Source organism: Nipponia nippon, unplaced genomic scaffold (genome assembly GCF_047370975.1).
Source record: "Nipponia nippon isolate SJK-2023a ecotype South Korea unplaced genomic scaffold, ASM4737097v1 scaffold_7, whole genome shotgun sequence".
Classification (NCBI taxonomy): Eukaryota; Metazoa; Chordata; class Aves; order Pelecaniformes; family Threskiornithidae; genus Nipponia; species Nipponia nippon.
Window position 1 is genome coordinate 45,763,163 of NW_028262391.1, and position 15,485 is coordinate 45,778,647.

The 15,485-nt window shown below is 35.3% G+C and overlaps 1 protein-coding gene across 5 annotated transcripts in view; it reads left to right on the plus strand.

Annotated features, from left to right (window-relative positions):
- The window catches only part of CDH8 (cadherin 8), a 402,754-nt gene extending 387,538 nt beyond the window's left edge, over positions 1-15,216 (plus strand). For all 5 annotated transcript variants that reach the window (XM_087739090.1, XM_087739089.1, XM_009465735.2 and 2 more), the window contains 2 exons: positions 11,757-12,008; positions 13,150-15,216. In XM_087739090.1, coding sequence (XP_087595216.1) covers positions 11,757-12,008; positions 13,150-13,643 — 746 coding nt within the window. In that variant the 3' untranslated portion in view covers positions 13,644-15,216. The remainder of the gene's footprint in view (positions 1-11,756; positions 12,009-13,149) is intronic.
- The last annotated feature ends 269 nt before the right edge of the window (positions 15,217-15,485 follow it).

Consider the following 15,485-nt stretch of genomic DNA (forward strand, 5'->3'; position numbering starts at 1 on the left):
GGTACAAGCTGGAATACTAAATATAGAAGAAGGTAGTTTAGACTTGATTCTACACCGTACATCTCCTTCTATATCATCTTTATGTATCCCACAACATTACAACTTCTCTCTTTGTACTACTATTTTCTATTTTTAGATGAGAAAAATAATAGTTTTATAACAAATCAACTTTCTCTTATTTTGTGTGTGTCGTCTGCTAACAAGCAAGACAAAATGATGTATTTGCTAAAAATTTTATAGAGTTCTAATGCAGTCTGTCTAGCAGAACCACTTGCTTCAAAACTTTGTATAAAGAACTTAGCTTTTTCTGGACTAAAATTGTTTTTCTTAGTCTTTGTTCTTTTCTTTTTCCCAGTAAGGAAATATATATCTTTCTCAAAGTATCTGTCATTTTTTTCTGCTCTTCTTTTTGACTATTTAAGTTTTCTTTCATGATCATGGAGGGTTTTTTGGCATATTAAAATGTTTTCTTTGCCAGTAGCATTGCCTAGTCTCTTATAATAGTTCTACTTGATCCTGCTTCATATTTTTATTGCAGCTTCTTCCTATACACTTCATTTGTACTTTGTCAGACTCTTCATCATGAATTAAAAGACAACAGGGAACAATTTCACTGTGATATGCAAGTTGTTCTCTTAGCATAGAGATGCATTGTATATTTGTACCTTGTAGCTTCTCCGCTTGATATGAAGAGAATGAATGAATAAGATGTCTTCTGTTTTGTCGCAAACATATTTCAATTGTGACTAACAAATGTTTTACTATTTGTAGAGTCTCCATCCTTGGAGATATTCAAAAGCTGCCTGGACATGGTCCTGGGCTCTAGGTAGCTGTGCTTGAGCAGGGGGGTAGACCAGATTGACCTCCAGAGGTCCCACATCCAACCTCAACCATTCTGTGATTCTATGAAAACTCTAGAACATCTTATGAACTGATGCTATAGTTTGCAGATATTTACCAATATAAGCATTGACTTTGTAATATCTCTACAGTGGTGAGGCAGAATTCAAATGTTGACATCTTGCCCCAGCTCCTTCTTCTTTCCAAGTTATGTGTTGTGTCATGCAACGTATGGGTCTTGCAGCATGTCCCAGTCTTGAAATTTAAATGCATGTGCATGTGTGTTCCTGTAGACCTGCTTTGATTCTCAGTAATCTGACTGTGTATGCTAGTTTGGAACTTCTGGCTATGCCAGGTTTTCTTTATGTAATGTTTATATGGTGTGCAGAAATGTTCCCAAGAGTATCTGAAACGTTTCATTTGAAAACTTTATACAAACTATTCCACTCTATAGACAGGTAATGGGATTTTTTCACTTACTGAAATTCCTTCTCTGGATGCATTTGGCTGTTCCCTGCATTTCAAATGGCCATTAGTCTTCACCATAGGAGACATGTCCTCATTGAGAGGTGTGCATATAATAAGACATTATGTGTACACTTTGGGTGTAAGACAGAGGTATAAATTACTGCCATTAATGGCCTGATGATAACAAATTGTTATTGTTATATGTAATCTGCATATGAGAATGTCTTCAAACAGTCATTATCATGCTGCCTGTGTGCCCAGGGGCAATCTTATACCATAGCATTTCAGTCTTTCAAATTACAAAAAGCTAATATAACTCTTGATGACATTTACAAAAATGTATAATGGCAATCCTTTCAGTTCTCTCACAGAAATTATTCTCAGTGAAGTTAGAGGGAGTTCTGCGCATATAAGAACTGCAGGATCTGGCACTTTTTAAAATCAAACCCACGTTTTTTTCTTAAGTGGCACCAGCTGAAGAAAACGTTAAGTCAAAATTTTTTAAATTTATTTTCTGACTTAAAATGCCTCAGCCAATGTAAGTCGTATTTAACTTTCAATGCTCTTTGGCAGAGAGTACACATTCTAAATTTCTTGTCATAGTAAGTTGTTATGTCAGAGTTATAAACCCCTGAAAATTGGCATTTTGTAATGGAAGTGCTGACAAGACCTTTATTACACCAGTACAAATAGGCGGCATTCCAATAAATGCTGGTTGTTTTCCTTATAGTCTGGTGGTTGTTTTCTGCCACTGTATTTCAAAATGAACATTATAAAAAAAGTAATAGCATAATAGAAATACACTGGTATGGCTTGAATTTGGCTCTCTAACTGTTGTAACAAAACTTCAATATGGTTGATTCGTCCAATTCCAGATTCAGTTTTAAAGGACTGTTACATGATCTACTGGTAAATTGTTTTAAATTCTTACCATGTGCATGTATATGTTCCATACAGTATTGGAACAGAAAAGACATTTATGGCATGGAGAAGTGGATGTTAAGTTGCTTAGTGTGAAACTCAATTAAATGCCAAGAACACATCACATTTAAAAACCAAAATATTCCTGCTTAAGTTTTACTATGGTATTCATAGTTTACATTCCAGAAAGAAAGATTCACTTGAAACATCTGTGATTGTCTTCATAGTTGTGAAGACTCTGAACTTTTCCAGACCCTAGAAGTGAGTCGCTAAAGTATGAATTGAAGGATGTGTGTGAATTGAGGAAAGCGAAGAACATAGGATGGAATTCTTGGAACTCTTCCATCACCTACCAAAAGTACTATAAATTTCATTGAATGTGCTTGAGATTTAGCTTTACACATAAGAGAACCCCAAAACAATGTAATGTGTAAAACTGTAAATCTCACAGTGACCTAAGGGGCTTAGACACCTATCTTTTCATTAGTTTCACCTCCTAGACTGCACTTGTAAGTACACATTCATAGAAAGAATAAGAATCCATTATCCCTAAAGAGAAATACAGATCGCAAAGCCTTGGGATATTTTGGCTTTTTTATTTATCTTTGCAGCATTTTGTTGGAATCTGGTAACTCAGTAATGGAAAGTTCTTGGTTCAAATGCAAAATATAGCCATTCTTTTATCAAAGCATTATAAACCACAGTATTACTTTCTGAAACTTTTTTGGTTAAAATAACAAAATAATAGAATTAACTAGAATATGTAGATTTCAAAAATGATCCATCAGTCTATGCAAATTGCTGTGTTAATAATGTATTTTTAATGCTAAGCACATTTGACAGCCATTTCATCTCTCTTTCTAAACTAGAGCTTGGCAACCTGCATTAATTCTTACACTTTACAGATGTAACATTCAATGCACATGCCATGTAGTGATGTGATCCGAATAAAGTAAAGCATGTCAAAGCAATGTGATTATTAGTAAACAAGTTTGTGGCTGGCTTGTTGAATACAGAAGGGAAAAATGAGAGGCAAAAGCCAGTGCTGTTTTAGCATATCTTACATCTTCACTGGCCTGAATTTGCTTCAGATTATGGGAGTGTCAATCATAACTGGCACCAGGGGATTCAGAAGAGATAAATGGGCATAAGATCAGGGTGGGTGAGATTAAAATCAGGTATGTTCGGTACGGTTCAGACAACTGTGGTAACTGTGTAGCTTAGACTCAGAGCCCAAAGTTCCCTGGTTTGACTTGCCATAAGTATCTGCAAATTAAAAAGAGAGAGAGGTACTGTGTCCTAATTATTTCTCTACCTCATTAACAATAAAACTAGTATTGTTTCAGACTCAGTGCATGCTTCTACATCATTATTTCTTCAGCAGGGATTTTCTGTCCTTCCTTCAATGGGTTAAAAAACCAAGGTACAAAATACAAGAGTTGCTGGTAGACTGGAAGTGACCATATAGATATGTTTGATTATAGCTTCGCTGGACTAAAGGTCAAAGGAAAGTTTTAGAATACTTAAGAGACAATTATCTAAAGTTCAGACTTTTCCAAAGGAATAGAACTAGAAATTATACAGACTATTATCTAAAGTTCACATTTTTCAAAGGAAAAAGGTAGGAGGAAGTGCTTATTCCATCACTTTGCTGTTAATTTGTCTGGTTGGTTTTTTTTTAATTCTGTCAAGAATTTATTTACCACAAGTTCTGCATCACAGTAATGTTAACATGATTATTCCTCTTTCCAAGGAATTTTAACATATGAGAATGATGTATTCTTACACATGATTAACTATTACTTTGCTCATGATTCAGAATTCCCAGCAGCACTTGGTATTTCTGCAAAGGAATACATGACCTGGAAATGTGTTTAGGTTTTTTTATTCATTTGTTGATTCAACAGTTCAATTCTGGTATAAGTTATTATTATTTAGGCCAATCGGTAAAGAAGAAAAAAAAATCAAAGGTACAAAATATGTGACATTTTTCAGTTCTTTTCCTCATCAGTACATTTTCTCCCATGAAATACTTTTTTTCCTCTTTTTTTTAATTGGTGTTTTAAGGGATTCCAGAAAGTCCAGGTCTCTAGAAAAATAAAAATTCATTCAGGTGTTTGCTAATGTGTCATAGGAATGTTTTGTGAATTGCCATTATATATTTCAGTATGGCATGTGACCTACTATGGTGTAGGAGAGACAGTTTGATCAGTCAGCTGAATTTTTATAACACAAAAACTTTTTTCTTTTGAACCTGATGTCTGCTATCGAATTTGATAGCAGTCATCAATCTGCTTTTTTGAAGACATCACAAATTTTTGACATTCATGAAAAGCAGGTCAGTTTGAAATACCTGTGAATGCTTCAGTGCCCATATGGTTTGGCTCTCATAAATCAGACAAAATATACTATAAAAATGTCCTCTTTTTATTTTCAAATTATTTTATAAGCCTTTTACCTGAATAGAACATTTATGCTTTTACCATTCAGATTAGGCAAAGGGTCATCTTTCTTGTAAACTGTTGTTCAACAGCATTTTGTTTGAGACAATCATCAAGGAAGATCTTGTACATGTGTAAAATATTACACGTGACACAGTTGTGTATATATATATTAACGTATATACATATATGCGTTCTCATAAAAATGTATTTGGTGTGCATAAATACATCCATGTTGAAAATGCTAAGTTTAACCATGGAACAAAATTGTTATTCTAATACTAATGAACAAATAGATTCTTTTTTCATCTACTAACAATTGGCAAATTTATAACATGCAAACTCAAAATTGTTCCCTTTTAATCAGTTATTCCTTTAAAAAGTGTTACAGCCTAAAGCAGAAACAAAAAAGACCTGTCTTACATAAACACGGGTGTCTCTCTCAAAGCATTTTAATGGCATTCTTTTGGAAGCAAGAAACTGATGCTTCTAACTTGTACTTAAGCATAGTCTGAAACATACAAATCGGTTTTTCAGCTCAGGGCCCATCTACAAATAGTGTTCTTTTACAAGGTGGACGTGGATGAGGGTATGCTTTGAGTTGCCACTTGTGGGTTTTGTGTTAGATCAGAAAGCAGGTCATGAATATTCTTTCCCACTGTTTTTGTAATTACAAGAATAAAAAAAGATTTCAAAACAGTTGAGCTGACAGAGAGATATCACATGTGGGACTATGAATTGTGAATTGTTGGGGCTGCATTCATTGGTCTTGTTTCTGCAGTGTGATATTACCAATCTAAATATGTGTTATTTGTAAATCCTTTCATAGAAAGGTATGCACTACTGAGAAAATATGCAAAAGACTAATGATTAGGTATGGTTTATAGCTCATAGACTTATAGACTTTTTGAGAGACCTCTGTGTCTTTGGACAACTTCATTATTTCCCAGTCTCTAAAATGGGTATTGGAATCTTCCCTATATTCCACTATTTCTCTGTCGTTAGGTTTGAATTTTGAAGAAAAACAGAAATACCAGTATTACTACAGATCCTTTGAAAATCTGTTTTACGTTGTAAGGTCTCCAGTACTGAATAGTAAGTATTACAGGAGGAACGTACATGAATTAATAGTTATGCAGAGAGCTGAAATGCTATCTTAGCATGCTCTTGAATGTTCTCTTCTAGTGCATTTTCAAATGACTGCTAAATATTCTATAGCTAACAGTTCTTAGAATGTCATACATTTTGTTTTTTCTGCCTGCACTTTGGTAGTTTGCACTGAAACCTTGATGATAACTTAATTACTCCGTTATTTCAAGTTCTTATGTGAGAATAGATGCCATTTATGAACTGAGAAAGGAAATGAATGAGCTGTCCTTGTCTTTTCATTATCAAAAAAAGCAGGGAGTATCACAGTAAGGATATTCTTGCTGCTCTTCTACTTGCGCCAAAGGACTCTGTATAACAGAGAATCTGTTTTAGACTAAAAATGTACACAAAAAGATAGCTTTAATAAACAGAAGGAAACATGGATTTCTGTCATTCTAGTGTTTCCAGTTGTAAAGTTTCCAGTTAAAATTCTTTCTTCACATAAGTAACATATCCAGCATAGATAACAATTTCTACCACAAAGTCCTGAATACCATTAATGATTTGATCCTTCTGAGAACATTATAAAAGGGACAGAAAAAGAAAGACAGAAAAAGAGCTATCTAGGTGTAAGGTTACACAGCAGGAAAGTCCACTGATCTCAAAATATTAGAGACCATGAGGGAATTAAAGAATTGCAATAACGTGTGCAGAGAAAATGACTCTTGGATGTAAACGGACTGCTTCTGTTTTTACTTCTGTCATTTTATTGTCTGACTTAAAATTGCAACATGCATTCTAGTACAAAGTGGAAGATGAAGAAGTTGACTCCTGCCTGCGTGTTTCACATCCAGATTGATGTCGATGCCATTAAAGTCACTCATGTCCAGCAAATCCAAAAGTAGCTTTGTATTAAAATTATTACATTTACTTTTTCTCAAAATCTTTCATCCAAGAACCTCAAAAGAGATCAGGGGGTCTTGAGAACAGTTGGGACTCTGCAGGAAGCACTTGGCCCTGTGGTGAGCATGTCCTCGGTTGTGGTTATTCAAACTACTTTTGTCTAGAAATCACACTGGACATCTTGTAAAGACCACCTGCATTGTCATTCTTTGTTCCAGCTGTGAGGGAGATATTCCCTTAACAGTTGCTTTCATGGTTGTTTCACAAATCTGCTTGTAAACTTCAGAAACTGAGAGTCATCCAGTGATCTAAATGACTGATTTGGTTTCATGTTTAAAAGAAAGTAAAAATGAGCAGCAGATCTAAATTGTAGTTATGTATTCCTGGAGCTGTGTTACTCTGACCTTACACCGATGCACTGATGCAAAAGTTTGGATGAGTTAAGACTATTACTAAGATCACTTATCTTACATTATTCCTTAAGCCTGCAGGACAAAATATAGCTCCTAGTCCATCCCATGTAGTTGGTACATCATCAGTGACATGGCATTTAATAGGACTCTGGCATTTCAATTAACTTCTTCAATCCCTTCCCCACATAGAAGGATACACAATTCAGGGAGTCATTTTGATTGAGAATGCCAAAGGACATCCTGAATATACCTCACTGACTGGAGGTAAAGACTTGGTGTCTCTCTTTGCTTGTGGCAGGTTGCCTCAGAGCTTTATTAACAGAGAGGGGTTCTTTTTTCTGCATGTAATTTTCCTTGTTTTGCTAAAAGTAACATGAATAAATAAATAACCTGAACAGCGCTATAATGAAGGATCAGTGGGTTAATTGGAAAGATGAGTGGAAAGTGATTGTCCCCTCTCCTGCTGAGCACCTGCTGCCAAGTTAATTCATGCAGCAGCGCTGGAGGTTGTTCCTGGAGGAGATTCCTGCTGTTTGTCAGCTACGGGTAAGGGGAATATCCACAGAGAGGAGAAAGCAAATCAGATAAATTGAGTTTATTGCTAATCAGCTGCTAGGATTTATTTTCAAGTTCTAGGAACCAACTAAAATGTCAATTGGAGAGTCATTGTTCTTCACTCAAGAGTCGCATCTCCAGCAACACCAAGTTATATTTATTTTAGGACATAGCAAAGAAGGGCAAGGACTTTGTTGCTAAACAAAATTCCCAAGGCAAAATTGAGTACTTGCCATCCATTGGCAAAACAATTCAGTCATTTCATTTTGCTTTTCCTATCGACTGCTTCTGATTGCCAGTTTCTTTCTGGGCACAACAAATTCAACTTTAGTCTAACATAGCAGTTTTTAACAAAAAAAACCCCAAAACCTCTCTGTAAAAGAAGAAATGTTATTCTCTGCTCTCCTTGTCTTGCATCTCTTCTTACATAGTACTAACTATTCAGCCATTACAACTTCTTTTACACTTAAATAGTTCAGCTAAATGTCCCAAATATCTTGTGTATCTTTCACTTTATCTCATTTCTTTTGAACTTGAATTGATAGCCATTACTGGTACCAGGTAGTTTCTTATACTCAGCATAGCTTCACTGATAGGCAGAAATGGGCACTTTATTTTCTCCATCCCTCCTGCTTCCTCTCGTTTTTTCTGCCCTCTTCTATTTGTCTCTTTATAGTACTCTTCCTTTTTTCCTTTGTTTACTCTCTCATTCTGACTTACTAGAATTTTCTGAACCAGGCAGAGTAGCAGTGAGTGTGTCAGAAAGATGGAAGGGATCTGAAGCTGTCCCCAACAAGAGCAGCTTCTTTTTTTTCATTTCTTCCTAAAGTTGGTGCCTTACCTCTTTTGCATATCTGTAAAGGGCAGGGATGCTAGGCTAGGGCTCAGCATATCAATCCTTTCTTCCAGCTCGGACAGAGAAGGACTGTAGTAGGCTTATAGGAAGGAACAGGTTGCATCAGTACAGATTTCTAGAGCAAAAGAAGTCACTGTATAATATAACTGTAAAAGTCTCTGGAGTTCTGAATAAATGACTACAGATGTGATGCTTCTGAGTGTGATTTGTCTCAAAGACAGAAAGAGATCGAAATTGAGCCCCACTTATTTTCTCTCCTTTGAAAGATTAAAGCAAAAGGATTAAGGATGCAACTTATGCTGAGATATTTTTAATTTTGCAGGAGAAAGTCAAATGGACAGATATATTTATTTTTCAGTATTTGAAAAAGGGGGGTGTGGAGGAGGAAAAGAATGCTATCAGGTAAAAATGTACCTTTTACACATTACAATAGGTGTGGTACTTACTTTGGTAAAGCTATGCATACCAATATTCAGGAAAACTTAGTTACAATATTATTTTACTAACATAACATTTCCCTTTGTTCCTTGCGGTTCAGCTAGAGAGCAAGTATGATCCTGGAAGTGGTTTAACTTGCACACATGTGTGTTTAAATCTCTGACGTATTCAACCAAGAAGGACAAGTGCAGTTTTTGCTTAACTCTAAATGTGTGCTAATTGTTGACTTAAAACATACTTGACTTTTCCACTGCATCAGAGTGGCACATATATCACTGGGTATCATCAAGGATTTTGGTCCTATTTGAGTTGTCAGAATTCTTAAGAGCTTATACCTGAAATTTATCGTCAGTAAACACATATGCTTCCTTTAATTTTAGAAAGGGCACAAGGAACGACTAGACTATTTATTTAGCTCCAGGGTGCCATCAGTTTTGATGTGACTGTTTCCAATTTGAATAGATAAAAACTCAGGTTTCCTGGAAAGAAAAATTATTAGGAATCCTTTTTGTTCTGCAAAGGTATTATGAAGTGACCATATTTATACTGATTTATAAAGCAGTTAATTTTTAGGTTGGTCTTCAGGTGTTACATACACTAAATGCTATGAAAAATGCTGAAATTATTACATAACCTGCAATATAAATTATAGTAAGAACCTCTCTAGGCTGCGTAAGTGTGATTGGTAGGTGATTCCACCATGGAAGGGATACAGGAAGACTGCAAAATCAAAGACCCTGAACTTCAGAAGAAGCCTACTTGAAGTTCAGTTTGTTAGTCACTGAATGGGAAAACAAGCCTTCTTTGTTCTCTTGTATGAGACAATTACCCCATGTGCTTAAATATCAAATAATCTTTCTTCATGTTTTGTTTTATGAAAGTAATGAATTAACTATAGGAGTTATATACTGATTGATATCTTGATATAGATTCAGGACATGATAAAGTTTAGTAATGTTTCATTCTTATTAATATGCCTCCTTACTAAGAAGGGCTTCAAGAACAAAATACTGCATTTTAAATTTATATTTTTGGATGTGAAAAATGTCTTTACAGTATTTGCTTCATGAATGTTTTGCCCTGCTTCCTTCTCTGCATCTTTCTTTGACTTTTGTACTTCATGGACTGCCAGCTATTTCGAGCATGCATGAGTCTTTTATGTTGGGGCAGAGATATATGCTGCACAAATACCATGGGCTGTCAGAAATGTACCTGGTGATCACTGTTAGTACAAATTAAACATTTCTAAACTATTTAATGTTTTCAAGTGAGTACCTGACCAGTACCAAGATCAAAGTAGATATAAAGCTTTCTTACAGTCACTATATGTATGTGCATACACATGTTGTCGTGCACTTCAGGTACCTTTTTTTGGTTTAAACTCAAGAATCGGGTCTTTGTTGTACCTGTCATATGAACATTGGCTGCCTTCCAAGTCTTCTCTTCCTTATGCCTGCCACATACCTCTCTAATTTCCTTTCTTCCATGGAATGGCATTTAGTGATTGCATGTGCCCATTTTATAGCATAAAATATCAGGAGGCTTACTTTTGTTCATGATACTTCAGGAAAATTAACTTTGGTAGCACAGGGGAAGAGAGTTTAATGAAAGGAGCTACAATCTCCTTCTCCCAAATATGTTGTGCAGCTTTATTTTTAAATTGTCATTGGATTCCTCAGTAACACACACATGCATTCCTATTCTGTGTGTGTCAAAGTCTTTTTATTAATTTATGGTCTTATTCTTGATGAACATAAAAAGCAAACTAGTACAGGACAACATGCACTCCATTAGTATATAACTCATAATACTGAATTGATTTTTTTTTAATTCCACAGAATAGACCAGTTAAAAGCTAAAGTGAATATTTAAGTATGTAAATAAATCAAAGTGTTTTGCATATTTGACATGCTTACTAATCATGGTTTATACCTGAGCATTCTGGCACATACAAAATCATTGATATTTGATAGTAGTTAAATGGCTAGAATCTATAATTCTTACAACTATATACAACAGAATCTATATGATTAGCCTAAGTAAAATCAACTTGTAATCATTTTGATGGTGAACTGAGAACTGAGTGACATGAGAGGTTTAACTGTGTAACTTCATGTCTGGGTAGGATGCCATGCAGTCAGATGCCTCTATATGTTTCTAGAATTAAGTATCTGCATATGTGTGCAGAGGTAAGAATGTCGTAGACTCATTTCCTCTGGCTGCCTTCATAGGAGACACATTCTGTTTTGGTTTGTTCTGTTTTCATCATTGAGGCCCAATAAATGTTTAAATCGCCAAAAATTAAGCCTACAACTTTTAATACATTCAGCTTTTCCTTTATTTGTCTTTATATTGCTCATTAATAAAAAAGAAGACTCTTCATAGCAGGGCAAAATATTGTGTAATTTGTGTTTATAATGCATGGAACATTTGTTTTAATTGATGAATGTGCTTTATTAAGTTTGTGTTACTTTAACATTTCACTTCTCTCTTTGTTGTACTGGTTGAATTTTTATGACTGTGTGACTTGAAAACCAGTGATGAGTCATGATGGGAAGACATCTGTAGGGATGCATGCAGAGAAGAAAGTGAGGGGTTGCCATTATGATCATACCACACGACACAAGAAAATGCGTATGTTGCACTCACTCATTTGGGGCATGGGCAGCCAGACAGAAAGGGGAAGGATTTCTGTGTCACATGCTGCTGGTATAATGAGTATAATAATGTGCATATGTGTTTGTATAGTGGTTTTCTGAATGCGTTAAGAAAAAGCTGTGGTTTTAGCAGTTATTCTATGTGGTGAAACAATGCAAATTTTCACTTTTTCAGATAATACTCTCAGCATATTGGCAAAGCATAGTGGATTCAGCCGGCAGAAGCAAGAAGTATATCTCCTGCCAATCATAATAAGCGATAGTGGGAATCCTCCCATGAGCAGCACTAGCACTCTCACTATTCGAGTCTGTGGTTGCAGCAGTGATGGTATTGTCCAGTCCTGTAACGTTGAAGCATACGTACTTCCTATTGGACTCAGTATGGGAGCCTTAATTGCAATATTAGCATGCATCATTTTGCTGCTAGGTATGTATTCATTTCACAGCCTGGTGTTCAAAATTTTTCTAATTCCTGGGTGGCTGTAAGTAAGCAAAGGAGACACGTAGAAGGACATACAATCTAATAGAATGTAACGTGCAGCAGTACTGACAGACCTGCCAGGACTGCATCCCTACTGTACTAAGAACTGAACAAAAGCATATAAAGCAAAGTCCCAATCTGAAGTAGTCTTACACACAAGTTACATAATAAACAGGCATGGAATACGAAACTGAAAATCAAATCAGGTATGTTAAGTAGCAAGGTGGGCACAGGATATAGTGCACATGATGGAAAATGGATTTGTTGTATCTTCTAAGACTTTTAAGAGTTTATTCTGGATTGTAATGGCACAAGACACATTACAGTTTTACACGTTAAGAAGCACTGTATATTTTAATAAAACATACAAAATTTGTATACGACATCAAGCAAGTGAGCGAGAGAACAGTGAAGGAGGAGGCCTATTTCTGCACTTTGCAGCTTCACTTTGTAACTGAGATTTACATCAGTAACTGAGATTTCAGCATTAAGCTGCAAAAACAACACTGTAACCAATTTAGAGCTTTTTATGCGTCTGTCCATGATTCTGAAATGGATGTGTCTAAGCTCTTTCTTTCTCCCTTACTGTCACATTCTCTTTTCAGTTATATAGTATGAGTCTGTTGCAACACGTCAAAACAAGGCACCAATTTCCTTCTGTCATCAGGGCTATATTTTCAGAAAAACACCCTTTAATTTTGGAAAACTCCATCCATAATGTAGATTGTGATAGACTATGTTCAGTGAATGATGATAGCTTGACTTCACCTAGGTTTGTAACCTTTCCAAAGGGAAAAGTTGTTGTCTAAATTCAAGGCTCAAAAATGGAAGTATGTGAATGTTATTGCCTATATAAAATTGAGCTTCAGATGTAAATACGAGTTGATAATAGAAAACTAGAAGACTAACCAGAGCTTCTGATCAAATTTCCATCACTTGAATGGGGTTGAAGTTATAGGTCTTTCAGCTTTTCACCACCCTTATTACTCTTATTTTCACAAAACGCAAACCTCCACAACTGCGCTTAACATGTAGTGCTTTGATTGGAAATTTTTTACCTAATCAGCCTGTGATGCTTTCTTTGCAGTCATTGTGGTGCTGTTTGTAACACTAAGAAGACATAAGAATGAGCCTCTAATCATCAAAGATGATGAAGATGTGAGGGAAAATATTATTCGTTATGATGATGAAGGAGGTGGAGAAGAGGATACAGAAGCTTTTGACATTGCAACTTTGCAAAATCCGGATGGAATTAATGGATTTTTGCCTCGTAAGGATATTAAGCCTGATCTTCAATTTATGCCCAGGCAGGGTCTTGCACCTGTTCCTAATGGTGTTGATGTTGATGAATTTATTAATGTAAGGCTTCATGAAGCCGATAATGATCCCACGGCTCCGCCATATGACTCTATCCAGATTTATGGCTATGAAGGAAGAGGGTCAGCGGCTGGTTCCCTTAGCTCATTGGAGTCCTCTACATCAGACTCAGATCAGAATTTTGACTACCTCAGTGAATGGGGTCCTCGCTTTAAAAGACTTGGAGAACTTTACTCAGTTGGAGAAAGTGACAAAGAAACTTGACAGTGGATTACAAACTTTTTCACTGTTGACTTAATGATCATGTAATATTCTAGGGCCACTGCTGTTAGTTAAAACTAATGTGGCTTTTTGTTTTAGAGGCAAGTTTAGCGCCAGTCATCTATAAAATCAACTACATTGTAATGTTGAACCAAAAAAAAAAAAAAAAGTGTATGTTAGGAGGTTAAGTCTTGTGGAGTGTGAAGTAAAGTATGTGGAGTGTCTAGAAGTCTTTGGATATTTGATATTCACTTGACCACTCTGAAGATGGAGATTTGGATCTTTGATTATCTTCAGTGAATTGAAAAGAACAAAAAGAAATTGGTGCTTTCTTAGGAAATGGACTTGCAGGGATTTTGCTGTTGAACAGTAGCTCCTGCCAGTACGTGTAAAGCTAATGGTTTGGTTTTGCATTGCCAACAAAGATCCCGCCACAGAAATGTTAAAAGCAATATCTTGGTCTTCTTAGCAATGCTGAATAGAAATAGCATTGTAAATTCCTACTGGCTTCTACTGTGCAGTGACCATACATTGTACATACAGTAATTGTTGGCCACATAACCACAGACTGAATATCATCTTTAAACATTGTGTTAAGCCTTAAAATATTCACATGTTCTTAATCCATTCCAGTGATGGGTAATAAATCCTACTAATGTGCAGAGATTCAGAGGCAGGGCTACAAAACCTTGCTTTACAAAAGGATCTTTTTCTAGAAGAAGGATCAATCCTGTGCTTCATCTTCTGAAAGGAAATAAAAAACTGTGAAAGGGGATGGACTTACAATATGAAAGAATTGCTGATTTTATTGCTAAAGATCGAATTTATTTGTTTAATCTTTGAAATAAATATTTTATTGATGTCCATTACTGCTTTTATTTATTAAGACTGATAATCTATAGAGTAAGATTATGAAGAAAACTAAATTATATCTGTTAGATTTTTTTTCTATATATAATGAATGTTTAATACATGTACATTTTGAAAAGAAAAATGACAAATTGTTGCAGGTTAAAGCAGTAACCTATCCATTTGCAGTAGATGAATTTTAAGAGAATGCTGGCAGGAATAAAACTTTCCCAGAGAAAACTTTTGACAGTTTTATATCTTCTTCATAAATCTAGTACCTGGTGTTTTTAATACAAGCACAAACAGCTGGAAGTAAACTGGTTCATGTGAATATTTAAACTATAGACTTTTAGAAATCCACACATAACACAGTACAGTAAAAAACATGCTTATAGTTCTCCACTGTATTAGAGCAGGAACCAGTGTGTACATAATTTTACTGCTTATGTTATTAGCATTTCTTTTCTATAATATTCATAGTGATGCACCAGGGCTCTTGCACACAGAGAAAGAACAACACTAGAAGCTGCAAGCATACTCAATTTGTAATGCAAACTTGCCATTTAGAAGTAGCAATTGTATAATAAAACTACGTATTACATGCAAATCATTTTAATTTTCTACTTTGTTTTGAAGCTATATTATTGTTTGTTTATTTACTCCATGTATTGTATTCAGAGAAACTCCTGTATTGTTTCCTACTTTGTGAAATATATTTTTATAAATACTTTTCTTGTTATTGCTTTTCTTTCAGTTTTACCTGTACACTGCAGAAAGGAATCTGCCTGAATAACTTCATAGTTTGTTGAGGAATGTACTTCCTTCAAAATCATTTATTTATTAGTTGAATACAGCCAAAATAAGAAAGGATAATAGTTGAAGCAATTTTTGACAGTGTTTGCAGAATTAGATATGCAGCGGCCTGTGACCACAGGAGTTATGTGTGTCTAATTCACTGTGCCATGCTGAAAAGTAACCTCACTTTTTTTGTGAAGT